This window comes from Phyllobates terribilis, unplaced genomic scaffold (assembly GCF_046119375.1).
Source record: "Phyllobates terribilis strain yellow unplaced genomic scaffold, ASM4611937v1 Scaffold_9__5_contigs__length_417890890, whole genome shotgun sequence".
NCBI lineage: Eukaryota > Metazoa > Chordata > Amphibia > Anura > Dendrobatidae > Phyllobates > Phyllobates terribilis.
In genome coordinates this window covers 376,387,631-376,405,324 of record NW_027362769.1, presented here as the reverse complement: position 1 = coordinate 376,405,324, position 17,694 = coordinate 376,387,631, and the positions used below count along the sequence as shown (strand labels likewise).

Sequence of the window (17,694 nt, the reverse complement as noted above, 5' to 3'; positions counted from 1 at the left end):
ATGTAATGACCAAAATGGCCACCATTACGGCCCCCCTGGGGCAGATTATCAGGTGTATCCCATGACTGCCTTACATAAAAAAATACTGCCCTACAGTGCTGTAAATGCTATATACTCCGAATATAATACATGTGGATATTGTCATACACTGCAATCATATGAAAAGAAAAACCGCCATATAGTGCCATCACTGCTATACACTACAAGCATAATATAAAAAATATACTGCCGCACTGTGCATACACTGCAAATAAGAAAATACCGCCATAGTGTGATGACTGGAAAACAGTGCAAATATGTAAAAAAGAAATACTGCCATACAGTGCGATTATCCTCATACAGTGCAAAAATAATCTAAAAAAACTGCCATGCAGTGCTGTCACCGCGATATACTGCCAATATAAAAAAAAATTCCGCCATGCAGTGCTGTCAACGCAATATAATATAGAAAAAAAAATACCGCCATGCAGTGCAAATATATAGAAAAAAATACCGCCATGCAGTGCAGTCACCGTAACATAATATAGAAAAATAATACCGCCATGCAGTGCTGTCACCACGATATACTGCAAATATAATTGAAAAAAAAGAATACCGCCAAACTGTGCTGTCACTGCCATACAATGGAAATATCATATGAAAATAGTACATACTGCTCCTTCACCGCCCCATACATGGTCATCTAATACTAGTGTCGTATCACACAGGTCCTATTGTATACAAGGTCTCGGGTGTGGGGTGATGTCCCCTTCTGCAGGGGCGGCTGATGCACCCGATCGTCCCTGCAAATTATATAAACCTGAAACTTCTCACAGCAGAGGGTTTGTTACAGTGTATCAGCATCACATCAGCTGCCCAGATCGCTCTCCTGTGCTGGTGGTTTGTTACAGTGTGTTGGTGCAGGTGTAATGTCTCATGGTGATGACCTCCTCCGCAGGGTCCTACATCCGCCAGGTGCTTCACATCTCTCTGGGCATCCTCATCGCCTACCTGAGCGTCCCGGTGGTCCTGAACCTCGTGAACTCCCGGCAAGTCATGAACGCCTCCTTCAACCCCCTGCGGATCGTCAACACATACGGAGCCTTCGGCAGGTACCAGCGCCCCCCCCCCCCCACTCACAGATATCCAAGCCAGGGGGGCTGCCACCCTGCTTTTCCAGACCCCCAAACAGTTCAGTATCAGGACTGATTAACCATTCAGGACCTTAGAAAAGCTGGGTGACCACTTCTGGGAAGGGAGATGTAATGGCCCCACCTGCAGCGATCACTCTTCTCCTGCAGTGACCACTACAGGTGAAACCAGGTATTACACTCCACCTATTCATATGTAGGGAAGCCCGGGATTCCAAAAACAGGTGGTGTCTGGTAATGACATGAATGGGCTGTAATACTGCACACAGCCTGTGATCAGGGGTGGCGCTGTATTTTCAATAATAGTCAAACATGAAGGGAGCTGCACAAATATTTTAGGGGGGGGGGTGAAGGACTGTCAATACATACATTACTTTTTCCCCATCTCCCTTCAGGATATTTTGGCCTCCGTCGTTTTAGAAAACGATGGAAAATCTAGACTTTTTTCCCAGTATTTTCCTTTTTTCATCTGATTCTGGATTTCGTGTTCCTGGCCGCAGTGGAAGGTAAACACATGTCGGGGGATTTTTTTTTTGGACGGCGGAGGCCGAGTCTTGTACGGGGCCCAGAGGACGGAGCTTGTCCAGAGCGAGAGCGAGGCCAAGACAAACAGCTCCTGGCAAAATCCGTCTCCATAAAATCATCTCCAGTCGAAAGTAGCTAATACCCGCGGCGGAGGGGGCGGCCGAGCACTGCCGCAAAAACCTACAGGTACGTATAGAAGACCGGCCCCCCATAAATGGAGATGTCGTCCCTCCTCGCCCCTAAGTCCCTCTGCCAAAAATTGGTATGTGTCGCCTTTTTTGAGATCCGTCATTTTTTATTTTTTACATGGAGCTTGTTTTTTTCCGCGGACGTTACTAAAGATACCATTTTGGGGTAGATAAAACGTTTTTTTATTGCTTTTTAATGCCATTGTTTAGGGAAATGCAGTGACCCGAAAACTGCAATTTTTACATTTCCTTTTTTTATACAGAGTTTATTATAAAGGTTTTAAAATTAATTATCATTAATTAAAATTAATATAAAATTAATTATTATTAGGAATTTTATGAACGTGGCAATATTGGATTTTTCTTTAGCTTTTTTACTTTCATTTTTATATACTCATATAATTTTATTTTTAGTTATTTTTTACTTACATTTTTTTTATATACTCATATGTGTATATATATATATATATATATATATATATATATATTCACACAGACACACACATATATACATATGAGTATATTAAAAAATGTAAGTAAAATATAACTAAAAAAATTATATATATTTATTTTCATTTTTGTAATATATGAAAAATGAAAGTAAAAAAATATAATTTTTTTTAGATTTTTTTACTTTATTTTTTTATGTACTCATATATTCATATATATATGAGTATACTAGATGGTGGCCCGATTCTAACGCATCGGGTATTCTAGAATATGTATGCGGCCGACCGCGACCAATCAGCAGAGCGTTGTTTAAATTTGGCGCCAAGCTCGCTAATTGGTCGCGGCTGCTATTTAAACGAGGCGCCCAAATCGGTGATTGGTCGCGGACAGCGGCCGCGACCAATCAGCACAGCGGTGTTTAAATTTTGCGCCAAGATCACTGATTGGTCGGGTGCGGAGACTGCGACCAATCAGTGAATCGTATTGGTGAGGACCGGGGAGCGGAATCGTATTGGTGAGGACCGGGGAGCGCCGCTGCCTGTGCGGCTACTTCCGCTGCGAGAAGCCGGGAGATGAGCGACTGCTCGCAGCAGAAGTATCCCGACCCGCAGCGCCGCTCCCCGGTCTTCCCTTCTGCATGGATGTCAGCGCCGATGCCTGTACGGCTACTTCCGCTGCGAGCAGCTGGGAGATGAGCGGCCGCTCGCAGCAGAAGTATCCCGACCCGCTGCGCCGCTCCCCGGTCCTCCCTTGATACCCTAGCCGCTGATCTCCCGACAGTAGCCGCATGGTGTTACTAAGGTTCGGACATTTGTGTTCAAAATCGCTGATTGGTCGCGGGCGCTGCCCGCGACCAATCACCGATTTGGGCGCCACATTTAAATATCGGCCGTGACCAATCACCGATCTTGGCGCCACATTTAAACACCGCTGTGCTGATTGGTCGCGGACGCTGCCCGCGACCAATCACCGATTTGAGCGCCACATTTAAATAGCTGTCGCGACCAATCACCGATCTTGGCGCAACATTTAAACACCACTGTGCTGATTGGTCGCGGACGCTGCCCGCGACCAATCACCGATTTGGGCGCCACATTTAAATAGCGTCCGCGACCAATCAGCACAGCGGTGTTTAACTTTTGCGGCAAGATCAGTGATTGGTCGCAGGCGAAGATCGCGACCAATCACCGATTTGTGTGCCACATTTAAATAGCGGCCGCGACCAATCACCGATCTTGCAGAGACATTTAAACACCGCTGTGCTGATTGGTCGCCGACGCTGTCCGCGACCAATTACCGATTTGGGCGCCACATTTAAATAGCGTCCGCGACCAATCAGCACAGCGGTGTTTAAATGTGTCTGCAAGATCGGTGATTGGTCGTGGGCGCTATTTAAATGTGGCGCCCGAATCGGTGATTGGTCGCGGGCAGCGTCCGCGACCAATCATCACAGCAGTGTTTAAATGTGGCGCCCAAATCGGTGATTGGTCGCGGCCACTGCCTGCGACCAATCAGCACAGCGGTGTTTAACTTTTGGGCCATGATCAGTGATTGGTCACGGCGAGAGATCGCGACCAATCATCGAATCGTATTTGTGAGAACCGGGGAGCGGAATCGTATTGATGAGGACCGGGGAGCGCCGCTGCCTGTGCGGCTACTTCCGCTGCGAGAACCCGGGACATGAGCGGGCGTTCGCAGCAGAAGTATCCCGACCCGCAGCGCCGCTCCCCGGTCCTCCCTTCCGCATGGATGTTAGTGCCGCTGCCTGTGCGGCTACTTCCGCTTCGAGAACCCGGGACATGAGCGGCTGCTCGCAGCAGAAGTATCCCGACCCGCAGCGCCGCTCCCCGGTCCTCCCTTGACACCCTAGCCGCATGGAGGTCAGCGTCGCCAGCAGTCAGGAGATAAGCGCCTCGCGCCGGTCATCTCCTGGCTGCATCGCCGCTGAGCTCCGTCCCGCAGAAGAGCCGCTAACGGCCGCCATCTTTTTGGCCGCTGCCGGACCAATGAGCGACGCGGGATTTCCAGGACAGACAGACAGACAGACAGACGGGATAAGACGATTATATATATAGATAAAAAAATTTAAAGTAAAAAAACAAACCCCAAAAAATTTTTTTTTTGTATTATATATATATATATATAGAAGAGTGTTTGCGTTCACTGACTGAAAGCAGGTGTCTTAAAATTAACAGTTGCTCAAAATTAGGAAGAAAAAAATGGACGCCTTCTTCCAAAAATAGCGCCACAGCTGCCCACAGGTTGCATGCGATATTGCAGCTAACTGAAGACAGGGAGGGACTGTATTTTTTGAAAAAAGCAGCCGTGTTTTATAACAATGGCAGGTTGTCAGTCGGCTGCTCGTATGGAGCGACCTCTCTGCAGAATTGGTTAAGTGCTGTAGATGGGGTACGGCTGCCAAGTCTGGGCGCCCCGCGGCTCCCGGGACCCTCCGTGGACGGCCTGTCTTCCGCTCTCCGGTGCTCGCTTCTGGTTTCAGGCGCGAGGGCGACGCCGGCCCCGAGACCCCTGGTAATTCCAGCCTGTGTAAACCAATAAAGGAAAAAAAATAAGAAAGCCCTTCAGCCGGTAATGAATCCAGGAGTATGTGGGACCTGACAGCCCTGAAGTCGCACAGTAGGAACCGACTTTTATGACTAATTTGGTGTCCCTGATTTACAAAGTGTTTGTTACCGCTGGGCTGCCAGCCACGGCCATAACTCACCCGGCACTGCTACATATGAAGCGTGCGGCCCCCACAATCTAATAAACCGGGGAAGGGGAGGGCGCCCGAATAATGTTCCATTCCTTAATGGAGACGGGCCCCGGGGACCCCGTGCCACGGCTGTGCCAGCGTTAACCCTTCCTGCCATGGCCTTTTTTGGCATAATTTTTTAGGTTTGCGCTTCTTAAGGACCACCTAGGAGCAGACGAATTATCTCGAAGGGTATAAAATATATATAAATGTGTATATACATATATATATATATATATATATATATATATATATATAAAATGATGTGACATCAGCACAGAGTATTACCAGCAGGTGACCTAAAACTTGCCTCCTTTTTCCACCTGCTGTATGTATATACTGTCATTAAGTGCGTGCTCGTGAACCAGGAAGTTCAGGATGAATTAATGTCAATCTCTTTAAGATTGCCTTTGCATATGTCATGTAACATAAGTTAGGGCTCTGACTTAAAGGCAGAAGCTTTGTAAATGTTTACTCATGAACCAAGAGGCGCAGGATGAGTAAAAGTATTATAGGCCTCATTTTATCAAGTGTCAGGCTTTGTTGCCCATAGCAACCAACCGCAGCACAGCTTTCATTTCAAAAACTGAGCTGGTAAAATGAAAGCTGTGCTGTGATTGGTTGCTATGGGTACCAAAGCCAGACACTTTTGATAAAATGAGGCCTATAATACTTTTGCTCATCCTGTACCTCCTGATTCATGAGTACACATCTACACAGCTTTTATGTCTTTTCCTGATAGTGGAGAGTGTTTTTATAGGCATTAAAATGAGGCCTATGTCACTTGCCTGGAGTCTTTGGTGAAAGACATTGTGCCTATAAAGGTATTTGTGCTCATGAACCAGGAGGTACAGGATGAGCAAATGTCTCTCTCTTATTCTGACAGTAGAGGGGCTCTATATCAGAGATCTACATGGTGATGGAAGCCACCTGGAGCCTCATTGGCTTATAAAAGTGTAAGCCCTTGTTGTAGAGCTGCACTCATGAACAAGGATGCTCAGGATGAACAGTGATATTAATCGCCTCCTGATCAGTACTGCATATTTTACGACGAGCCACCAGGTGATATCAGTCGCGTGCAGCCTCGATGGAAGCTGTTCAGCCACCTTACGTCCTTGTAGATCTGTACTGGTGAACCAGGAAGCTCATGATGAACATAAGATATAAGTCCTATACTTAAAGGAGACATCGATTATATTTTCTTGTTATATCGTTCTCTCAGTGTCACCAAGGAGCGGACGGAGGTGATCATCCAGGGGACGTCCAGTCTGGATCCCAACGACCCCAAAGCTGTATGGGAGGAATACGAGTTTAACTGCAAGCCGGGAAATTTAACCCGCCGCCCCTGCGTCATATCCCCCTATCACTACCGCCTGGACTGGCTCATGTGGTTTGCTGCTTTCCAGGTAAGATGCCTCCTACTGTTCCTCCTGTCACTGCGGAAGAATGAGCAACAATGTGACCAACTGTGACAAAGGACGAATTGTGATGGCTGGACGACGGGGTCTGAGCATCTCAAAACCGTGGGGTCTTGTGGGGTGTTCTCGGTATACGGCTGGTCTTGTGGGGTGTTCTCGGTATACGGCAGGTCTTGTGGGGTGTTCCCGGTATACGACAGGTCTTGTGGGTTGTTCCCTGTATACGACAGGTCTTGTGGGGTGTTCCCGGTATGCGGCAGGTCTTGAGGGGTGTTCCCGGTATACGGCAGGTCTTGTGGGGTGTTCCCGGTATACAGCAGGTCTTGTGGGGTGTTCCCTGTATACGGCAGGTCTTGTGGGGTGTTCCCTGTATACGGCAGGTCTTGTGGGGTGTTTCCTGTATACAGCAGGTCTTGTGGGGTGTTTCCTGTATATAGCAGGTCTTGTGGGGTGTTTCCTGTATATAGCAGGTCTTGTGGGGTGCTCCCTGTATACGGCAGGTCTTGTGGGGTGTTCCCGGTATACGACAGGTCTTGTGGGGTGTTCCCGGTATACGACAGGTCTTGTGGGGTGTTCCCGGTATACGACAGGTCTTGTGGGGTGTTCCCGGTATACAGCAGGTCTTGTGGCGTGTTCCCGATATACGGCAGGTCTTGTGGGGTGATCCCAGTATATGGCAGGTCTTGTGGGGTGTTCCCTGTATATGGCAGGTCTTGTGGGGTGTTCCCTGTATATGGCAGGTCTTGTGGGGTGATCCCAGTATATGGCAGGTCTTGTGGGGTGTTCCCTGTATACGACAGGTCTTGTGGGGTGTCCCCGGTATATGGCAGGTCTTGTGGGGTGTTCCCTGTATATGGCAGGTCTTGTGGGGTGTTCCCTGTATATGGCAGGTCTTGTGGGGTGATCCCAGTATATGGCAGGTCTTGTGGGGTGTTCCCTGTATACGACAGGTCTTGTGGGGTGTCCCCGGTATATGGCAGGTCTTGTGGGGTGTTCCCTGTATACGGAAGGTCTTGTGGGGTGTCCCCGGTATATGGCAGGTCTTGTGGGGTGTCCCCAGGATATGGCAGGTCTTGTGGGGTGTCCCCGGTATACGGCAGGTCTTGTGCGGTGATCCCTGTATACGACAGGTCTTGTGAGGTGTCCCCAGTATATGGCAGGTCTTGTGGGGTGTCCCCAGGATATGGCAGGTCTTGTGAGGTGATCCCTGTATACGGCAGGTCTTGTGGGGTGTTCCCTGTATATGGCAGGTCTTGTGGGGTGTCCACGGTATACGGCAGGCCTTGTGGGGTGATCCCTGTATACGACAGGTCTTGTGGGGTGTCCCCGGTATATGGCAGGTCTTGTGGGGTGTTCCCTGTATACGGAAGGTCTTGTGGGGTGTCCCTTGTATATGGCAGGTCTTGTGGGGTGTCCCCAGGATATGGCAGGTCTTGTGGGGTTTCCCCGGTATGGTCCAGCGGCACAGCATGTATGTCCCCCTCTTGAGGTCGGATCTCCGCCAATCAAAATGTGCTAGTGCATCCAAACAATATGCCCTTAGTTTGTGAGGTGGGAATACCCCTTTAATATGATGATGATGATGATGTGCTGCCCCTGGATAATATAGAGACCCTCAGTCACTGTATATTCCCTGGTGACAATGCACAGATACAAACAGACATATTTAAAGGGGCGTGCCGAAATAATTTTTTTTTTCTAAGATCGGTAAGGATTTAACCTTTAAAATGGCGACACTCCTGCAAACGCAAATCCACAATACTTCTTTAAAGGGGATGTCCAAAATTTAAAAAAAACATGGCTGCTTAAAATGCACCATTACTGCCTATTGTAGGAAAACCTCTTTAATTTTTAAGGGTTGGTCCCCTTTTGACAAAACGCACTGATCACAAGGTGCATTGACATTTGGATTCTCAAGGATCCACTTTGATCTGTGATGGAACCTGGCAGCAGGTGTGAAGTTTTCCTACAGCACCACCACAGGCGGCGGGGAGTATTACATGGTGATTATTTAAATTAATGGGCCGTCCTTGTAGTCAAGTCTTCTAATATGAGGGGGGGTCTTTTTTGCATAAAGCTTGGTGACAACTAAAAATAGATGCCATTTTATCTGCCATATGGGTTGTCAAGGGGTTTCTTAGACTCGCTACGTATCTAGGGAAATTTTGGATGGTGTCTCATTGATTGCTGTATCGGCAGCCATATTATTGTTTCCCAGGGGCAGATAATTAGCATATTTAAAGGGGAAATGCTCTTTATAACATTTTTAGACGAGTGTAGAAATATTTGGAGAAAGGGTTAAATAAAACTTTCTAAAAGGCCGCCCTCAGCCGAGTGCGAGTCGCTCCTGTTTACTATGCAGGGCAGGGTCCAGTAATAACAGCGCGTTTCGAGTTTACAGTGGAAAAGTCAGCGAGCAGCTGGCACCCCAGGGAGGCAGACATACTGGGGGGGTGAGAGGGGTATTAGATTAATGGCGGCGGGTACGGCCGGGCGTGTGGAAGAAAAATATTTAGCCAAAGCTACTCGTTTATGCAGCGGCCGCATGTGTCACTGGTTGGCACCGTCACAGCGATGCTGCCAACACTGTGCGTATTTGGACACCCCCTTTAAGAAAGTGCGGCTTGTATGGACATAGATTGCAGACATCATGGAGGTAAGTTTCCCCCACCAGATTCGGGAGCGATGGCCCCCCAGAGGTCGAGTGCCGCCGCCTGCTGCTGCAGATCCAGGCCTGACGGTCGCGCACGGGGCAGGGATTGCCGCTGCCAGTCAGGAACGTGCGCTCTGAACAATGCAGCAGTGTTCCCCGTCTTGTTCCCCGTCTCGCCTTCTGCCATCCTAATTCACACCTCACATCCTGACACAAGCCAGCAGGATCCGACTGCGCCCGCACCACCCCGGCGCTGAGGAGGGATCCTGCACCGATCGCGTGGGGATTTACACACATCCTCATCAATGATGGAGTCCGTCTGCCGGACCTAGAAAGTAAACTTAGCGCCTACATAGGAGAAAACTTTTTTCTTATTCTTTTTATCTTTATATTTTTAAGATCTCTGCTTGCTGCAATTCAATTGCAAAATTCATAGAGTAAGGGTTTGTTACAGTGTGTCAGTCCAGTGTAATAGTGCAGATGTCTCAGTCCAGACAGGCCGATTATAGTCTGCGTTGGACACAGTTGTAACAAGCACGTCCTCGGGTGTGAATAGTGTCAGATTTGGATGGGTCAGAGCCGGCTCCGGGTATATGTGGGCCCTTTAGCCCTTCCAGGGGCCATAACTTTCCTTTTTTTGGGCTCCATAGAGTTGTATGAGGACTTGTTTTCTTCGGGACGAGCTGTCGTTTTTATTGTTATCCTTTTGTGATGCCTACAACTTTCTGATCTCTTTTTATTCAATTTTTTGGGATGGTGAAGACACCACTTTTACTGGTCATTAATGCGCACGGCGATATTAAATCTGTTCATTTTATTAGTTTTATATTTTTTTATTATATTTATGATTTTGTTTTTTACATTTTTTTTTTTGAGGAGTCCCCTTGAGGGGACTTGAACCTGCGTTCACTTGTACAATACTCTGTAATACTGTAGTATTGCAGTGTACTGTAATATTACCAACCTTCTATGAAGCCCAGTCGCAGACATAGGGGACTTCAGTAGGACCAGCACAGTGCCATAGGCCACTTGGATGGGTCATCCCCCATTTACAACCTCTTAAATGCCACTGTCACCATTGACTGCCGTGATCAGAGCCAGCTCAGGGGACAGCTGTATAACACATCCACCATACATGTGCAGCAGATGATGACGATGGAAACTGGAGCCAGGTTGGTGGGTCCTCCAGTCAGCGGTGGGCACAAGGACTTGCCTAAATCATCAGGTTCTGGTTGTAAATATTGATATTTTCGTTCATTAACAGCAAGCAAAGATCTTGAAAATAGTCAAAAATTAGATCCCCAGAAAGAATTTTCTTTTTTTAAATGAAATTTTTGGTCCCGTTTTACGTCAGTCGGTCAACATTTTATTAAGATCCACAGTTACTCCCCAAATTGTACATCCCTTAAAGGGTTTTTTCCAGCACTTTTTATTTTTGTGTTACCTGAATCTAAAAAATAAAATCTATATAAAAATTACATTTCAATTAAATTTTTATTACCCGAATATCTTAGATTGCTGAGACTTTTACCCCCTGCACCATCACTGATCGGCTGATTGAAGGGACCCCAGTAGCTCACTAGGAAGTGGCACAGCGCCACGCAAAATGTAGTGGCTGTGAACGGTACTGCAGGTCTTCCCCCATTTACTTGTATTTAGTCAATTTTGGCTGCAAGTTAGGACCTTAAATGATATTGAAAATTGCAGTATTGGTTACTTTTGCATTTTGGACTGACCGGTTCGTTAAACATCTTTAACTCAAATCCTCCTGCACGTACAGGTGGGGAAGGGGTTAACGCTTGTAGTCAGCGACTAAATGTGCCGGGACTCGATCTTGCGGCAGAAATAATATTTCATTGCGCTGCCCTGCCAGCATCCATGGGTAGAAGTTGGCAGTGCCCGTCCGAGGCGGCGTTGCCCATAGTACTGGTGTGGAAAGCAAGAAGCTGGAGTCACGTCGTAAACTACCCGAGGAGCAAACGGCGGCTCGGTGGGCATCGCCCTGACACATGTCCCGCACCGAGATCCAGTCCATGGCTGTGTCTCCATGAATCAGCAAGGGAACCCACTCCTGCTATAAACACGTCTCCTGGTCCGCAGACCTGGCTCTCACTTCCCCGTGCCCACTGGGAGCGGGCTCAGAATGGCGGCACTGAGTCACTCACCCCGAGTGCGGGAGGAAACCCTGCCAGTCCTTCCACGGCTCCCGGGGGCCTGTACGTCTCATTCTCTGGGCAAAAAAAGAACTGAGAATGATGTAAAGAGCCGGATAAGATGGCAGGAGAAAACGAGAGGAAATAGGCGTGAAATGCAATATAGTAATGGTGCCATCCGGGTGTTTCCCTATACTCCACACACTCCATAATCTGCTGTTTTCAGCCTGTGCCTCGTATCCCTCGAATTGCACCGCCAGAACGCTGTACATCCTACCGAGCCATCGCGGCATGTGAACTATAGCAGGGCTAACCTTCCCGTCATGGATACTAGTAAAAATTCTCAACCTGTAGATGAAATAAATAAAGAAACCTGATAGTAGATGCCCAAAATTAATTAACTTTGGCATAAATAATGCATCAACTGTTTTTTTTCCAAGGTGTTTCAGCAGTTTTCTGGAATAAGATATACAGTGTCAGTGACTCTCTGCAGCCTTTCCACCAATATTCGACACATCATGTCAGTGACTCTCTGCAGCCTTTCCACCAATATTCAACACATCATGTCAGTGACTCTCTGCAGCCTTTCCACCAATATTCGACACATCATGTCAGTGACTCTCTGCAGCATTTCCACCAATATTCGACACATCGTGTCTGTGACTCTCTGCAGCATTTCCACCAATATTCGACACATCGTGTCAGTGGCTTTCTGCAGCATTTCCACCAATATTCGACACATCGTGTCAGTGACTCTCTGCAGCCTTTCCACCAATATTCGACACATCGTGTCAGTGACTCTCTGCAGCCTTTCCACCAATATTCGACACATCGTGTCAGTGACTCTCTGCAGCCTTTCCACCAATATTCGACACATCTGTCAGTGACTCTCTGCAGCCTTTCCACCAATATTCGACACATCGTGTCAGTGACTCTCTGCAGCCTTTCCACCAATATTCGACACATCATGTCAGTGACTCTCTGCAGCCTTTCCACCAATATTCGACACATCATGTCAGTGACTCTCTGCAGCATTTCCACCAATATTCGACACATCGTGTCTGTGACTCTCTGCAGCATTTCCACCAATATTCGACACATCGTGTCAGTGACTCTTTGCAGCCTTTCCACCAATATTCAACATATCATGTCAGTGACTCTCTGCAGCCTTCCCACCATATCAATCTGTGAATGCTGGTAAATGCGCACCCTGCTGGCTATTGGTTGGTATTGCACTTTACTACAGGAAATTAGGCTCCTTTCACATGTTTTGATCATGTTACTTTTTTTTGCCTCAACAAAAACAAAAAAACACAATGTGTGAATGCGGTCTTAATCTCAATATAGTTAATTTAGGAAAAATGTATATTTCAGGTGTTTTTTTTCAGTATTTTTGCTGTTTGTGTTTTTGGCGTTGCTGTATCTCTCATGTTTCTTTCATGTCAGACCTATGAACAGAATGAATGGGTAATACATCTCGCAGGGAAGCTACTAGCAAATGACCCCACAGCAACCTCCCTCCTGGCTTTCAACCCTTTCCAGGAAAAAGGACCACCCAGGTAACCTACTTATCAGCAGGGTAACATTTTCTGAATATGTTATATCATAAAGGGTCACCCCGCCTTATAGGAAGTCCTTATTGTCATTACAGACTGTGGTGCCCAATAGCAGCACCACTCTGAATTTAAAGTGACAGCAGCACTAAATGTAACTTTTGCTGTAATGTAACTGTTGCGGAGTGTTTGAAAAGAATATGCTGCTCACAGTGGTAAAAAGCGGTATTGCAGGTAAAAATTAGAAGAAAAAATAAAATCATATCAAAAATTAAAGGGGATGCTCAAGATTTTTGAAAAATGTTCACAAAGCAAAGAATGCAATAAAACTGCCTTTAATTAGCAGAATTTTTAAAGCCAGCTTACTGACTTCCTCTGCTGAGACTCCCAACACCGACAACCTCAGAAAAGTCTGCACGTCCTGGTTACAGTAGTGGGTACTTATTCAGCCCCATCATTAAAGCTACTCCTAGGCAGTGAGCTCCCCCTAGTGGTGACTCAGAGCAAAACATTATTTAAAGGGGTGTTTATGGGACAGATTTATCAAAGTGGTTCATGCTGTTTGATAATTCTGACGCCCTTTTATACTGTGTAGTGTAAGTTTACAACGCCTATTAGTTGGTTTACTTTGTGCCACAATTTTGACATTTTTTAGTACTTGTTAGGTCATGCCTCCTTCTCACTAAACCACGCCCATTTAAAGCAGACCACACCCCTTTTTTAAAAAAAATCACGCCCTCTTTTTGGATATCTTATAATAATTATGATGCAATTCATGAAAGACAGGTTTTCGGCACAAAAAAATTTATGGTCCGATTCATTATTGCGTTTGCACCTTTTTTTTCTAGATTTTTTTATTTGCTTGCTCGTTTTTTATTTACTCCTTATTCTTATTTTATATGTTCACCTCCTTTTTTTTTTTTAGATGTTTTCTTTTTTTTTCTCTTGTGATATCCGTTGACTTTTTTGTGCGCCTAATTCTGAAAAGTGGCTCAAGCGGTTCGTGAATTTTTGCTCAAAAATTTAAAATGCTCTTTATTTTTTGTCTTTTTACCCTTTTTTTTTTAAACTATTCATACTCGTACGTTACGCTAAAGTGTCACAAAAATTCCAGATGTCCATAAAATCACTCCATGACACTTGCGCAAAAGTTTTGCAACTTTTTAAAAAAGTCGCAATTGATGAATCGGCCGCAAACATCTAGAAGCCCCAAAACGACGAACATAAAAAATAAATAAATATTAGGTGAACACATAAAAAATAGACTCCAAAAAAGGCACTAATTAATAGGGTAAGGTGGAAATGAAAAATGCCCAAAAAATAAACAAATGCAATTAATGAATCGGACCCTTTTTTTATTATTTAAAGAAAAATAGAAATCCCCTTTAAGGACCAATTTAAAGGGGAAAATTCACTATAAAGCGGCATTATATAGAACTTTTTTTTCCTTTATCCCAACTCCCACAGTGTCCCCCCATTTAATGCGCCAATTACCCAGTCCCTATGACCTGACACGGTTTATTAGCGCCGGTGATATATGCACACGCGCTCCTATTGCCGAAACATCTCACCTCGGCCGCAGAGGAATTACGGTGAAACGCGAGATCCAATCTTAAAAAAAAGTCCGCCTATTAATTGCCGGAGACTTTACACACTGGGATGACTTTATGTCCGCGGCTAACAGGTCCGAGCTGAAAACCGTGAGAGGGCTTTTATGGCTTTTAATGAATTTATGTCTCTCTGCCGAAGTCCTCGCTTTGATTTACAATTAGGAGGGAAACCCTGCAAAGAAGTCTCCAGATAAAAAAACAAAAAAACAGCAAATCACGTATATTAAAGGCACGGATGGAATAATAAAACTCATGTTTCGGCTTATTCCCCACCCTCGCCGCCTTTGTCAGGTCGTTAATTTTGACAGAAAACACAGTTCCTGTTTTTCCCTCCAAAAACCTCTCAGCTGTTCGGCCGGGGGGACAGCTGTTGCCCTCTGGAACTAATTACAGCTGTCTGTGAGATTTACCCCCCTCCTCCTCCCGAAATCTCGAATATTGCTTCTAATTTTTAACGCGTACAGTTGGAAGATTTCATAACACCAGGCCACTCATGTGATACGACCATGAAAGCCCCCTCCTCCCCTCTCGCAGCTGCTACTGGGCGACATGGAGTACGTCGCGTTAACTGTTTCGGAGCTGAAAACGTCAAATTCACTTTAAAGAGGAGCGGTCACCAGATCAAAAGTGTCCATTTTTTTGCTCTTGTTTTATTCCCGCTGCTCCCCTGAGTATTCCGGTTTTTGTTTTTTTTAAATCCGAGATACGGATCTGGAGATATGGGCCTTTTTTTTCAGTCCTACGGTTTGTGGTCTTTACTAAGAAGGCGTGGCTTACAAGATAATTATGCTTAACAGCCTAAAAGACACGCCCCCGAGGACCCTGTGAGGCTAGAACTAGATAAAAAGGCCTATATCTCTGGAACCGTATGGTGGATTTAAGAAAAATAAAAAACTAAATTCTATGGGGAGGAGCAGGAATAATATTAGAGGAAAACTGGCCACTTTTGATCTGTTAAGTCTCCCTTAAAGGGATTTTCCTTTTTAAAACTGAGTTTTGGCCACTTCGGGAGTAACTCAGCATCACTTTATTGCGACCCAGCTTTCTAGACTAGATACTTTTTGAAAGCCATTACAACTGCCCCACTTCTGATTCCTTGCTCTCCATTGATAAAATAGGGACATTTAAGTCCCGCCTTCCGGACTACCTCAAGAATGGGCAAAATTAGACAGAAACACCCATTTTTGGTTGGGGTTTATATAAGCCACTACTTTTTTCCGACCCAAATTTGCCAAGATTGTTTCTGAGAATTCTCAACAGTCCCAGCAAATTAAGGACTGTTGGTCATATGAATATTGAGGCTCATTCGAAACCAATTTTGCTACAATTCATCTAAAATAAAAAAAATTAAACAACTTTGTAAACTTCTCCAATCATTGATTAGCAGAAAGTTAGAAACTGATGCAAAGGGGTATGGCTTGGGATCAGACTACAAAAGGTTTGTTTGTAGTCTGTTACCATAGAAACATATAGATCTGCATTGGAGGAGCTGCAGACATAAAATATTTGATTTTTAATTAAAGCTTCATTTCTTATACATTGGAACAATATAAATCTTAGGTTTCAGAGGTAAACCCTTCCCTGCCATACAGAAGATAGGAGGAAACAACCTTCCTAGCATTAGTGTGGTACCCAGTAGTCGTCTTCCATAACCCCTCCCACCCATGTTTTACACCATGTCCTGCAATCAACCTGGGTTCATATTTCTCTCTCTTCTGCCCCCTGCAGGTGGATCAGAGGAGAGCACTTCCGATACAAATTCACCCGCATCTGGGGTACACACGCCTCCGAGGGCAAGTGGTGGATAAGGAAGAGGATTGCCCCGTACTTCCCACCTGTCAATCTTCAAGGACTCAAAAAATATTTCCAGTCTCGATCTTGGCCTCTGCCTTCAACAACAAGCAAGCAAAAATAAGAGTATATACCTATTATAGTGCCGTGCAAGGCCCTTCATAAGAGGTCTTATGAATGCTGCTCAACAAGGGCTATATAGCACAGGACCAATCCTATACACAAGCACACATGCTTTTTATTTCAGGAAATCACTATATACAATCAGAGCAATGTTTGATCTCACTTGGAGCTTAACGCTGGGGGCGCTGTTGCATTGGTGCCTATAGAAAAGGATGACTTTACCAACACACTGGTGAGAAATGGTATTGCATGTGAATTTTAAAAGATACAATTAGAAGGAAGCTCCGCCCATGCTTAGGGAAGGTTGAAAGGGACAAACTATCATTAAAAAAAAAATGTAGTTCTCGTGATTTATTTGAAAAATGACGCTAAATTTATACTTATACATAAATGTTCTTTGGACTCGTAAATAATAGTGCATCTATGAAAATATCCTTTAAATTAATATTTTTATTTTTTTGTTATAAAGGATTTGTCCAGAATCAGAAAAAAAAATTCTAAAATGAGCACCTCACCTGTGCACAGGTTGGGTGTGGTATTGCATTTTAGACCTATGGATCTGAAAAGCATTAGCAGATAGATGGGGATGGCGTACCTTTGGAAGAAAGCAGCCATGTTTTTACTAATTCTGGACAACCCCTTTAATATTAACTTTTTTTCTAAAGTATGTGAAATACACAGTCTCTCCTGTATCTATGCAGAAGTGGAGCGGCTGCGGCACAGCCACGTCTGGATCCCGGCCATCGCACACATACAGAGTCCAATGCAACCTGCTGCTTTCAGTAACGTTGGCGGTATTGTACTATGTGCGGGAATTCCCTACAAAACACGTCCCAGCTGTTCTGTTCTGTGCAAACCATAAAACCCTAAACCCTCCGGGCCTGGAATTCCGTCCATTAGCCGCATTCTTATCTATCGGGGGTTTAATGATCCATGCAACTTTCTACAAACTCACAGACTTGGTAAAAAAAAATCAGAAATATTTGCTTTTATATTTTTTATTTTTTGCAGAATTGACCAAAATTAATAAATTTTGATAACTTTGAAGTATTTTTCATTATTGCGAGCGATTTAATTGCACAGTGCGAATTGGGTCACATATAGATTCTTTATAATAAATACCCCTTTAATTTTGCATCAGCTTTTATCAAAGCCAAATAGTGGTGACATGAGTCCACTCGCCTCTTCTGATGGCCCATAAATGCGTAGGACTTACCGTCTGTCTTGCATCTCCCTTTTTTCCCCAAATTCTTAGTAAAATATAAATTATCATGAAAAACGTTTTTCACGATAATTTATATTTTACCATCGTGAAAAACGTTTTTCATATATTTTTTTTAAATCC

At 45.0% G+C, this 17,694-nt stretch overlaps 1 protein-coding gene across 1 annotated transcript in view; it reads left to right on the top strand.

Annotated features, from left to right (window-relative positions):
* Positions 1–17,396, top strand: part of LMF1 (lipase maturation factor 1) — a 214,089-nt gene extending 196,693 nt beyond the window's left edge. Inside the window, exons 8-11 of the mRNA XM_073648433.1 lie at positions 938–1,091; positions 6,271–6,454; positions 12,719–12,831; positions 16,164–17,396. Coding sequence (XP_073504534.1) covers positions 938–1,091; positions 6,271–6,454; positions 12,719–12,831; positions 16,164–16,350 — 638 coding nt within the window. The 3' untranslated portion in view covers positions 16,351–17,396. The remainder of the gene's footprint in view (positions 1–937; positions 1,092–6,270; positions 6,455–12,718; positions 12,832–16,163) is intronic.
* The last annotated feature ends 298 nt before the right edge of the window (positions 17,397–17,694 follow it).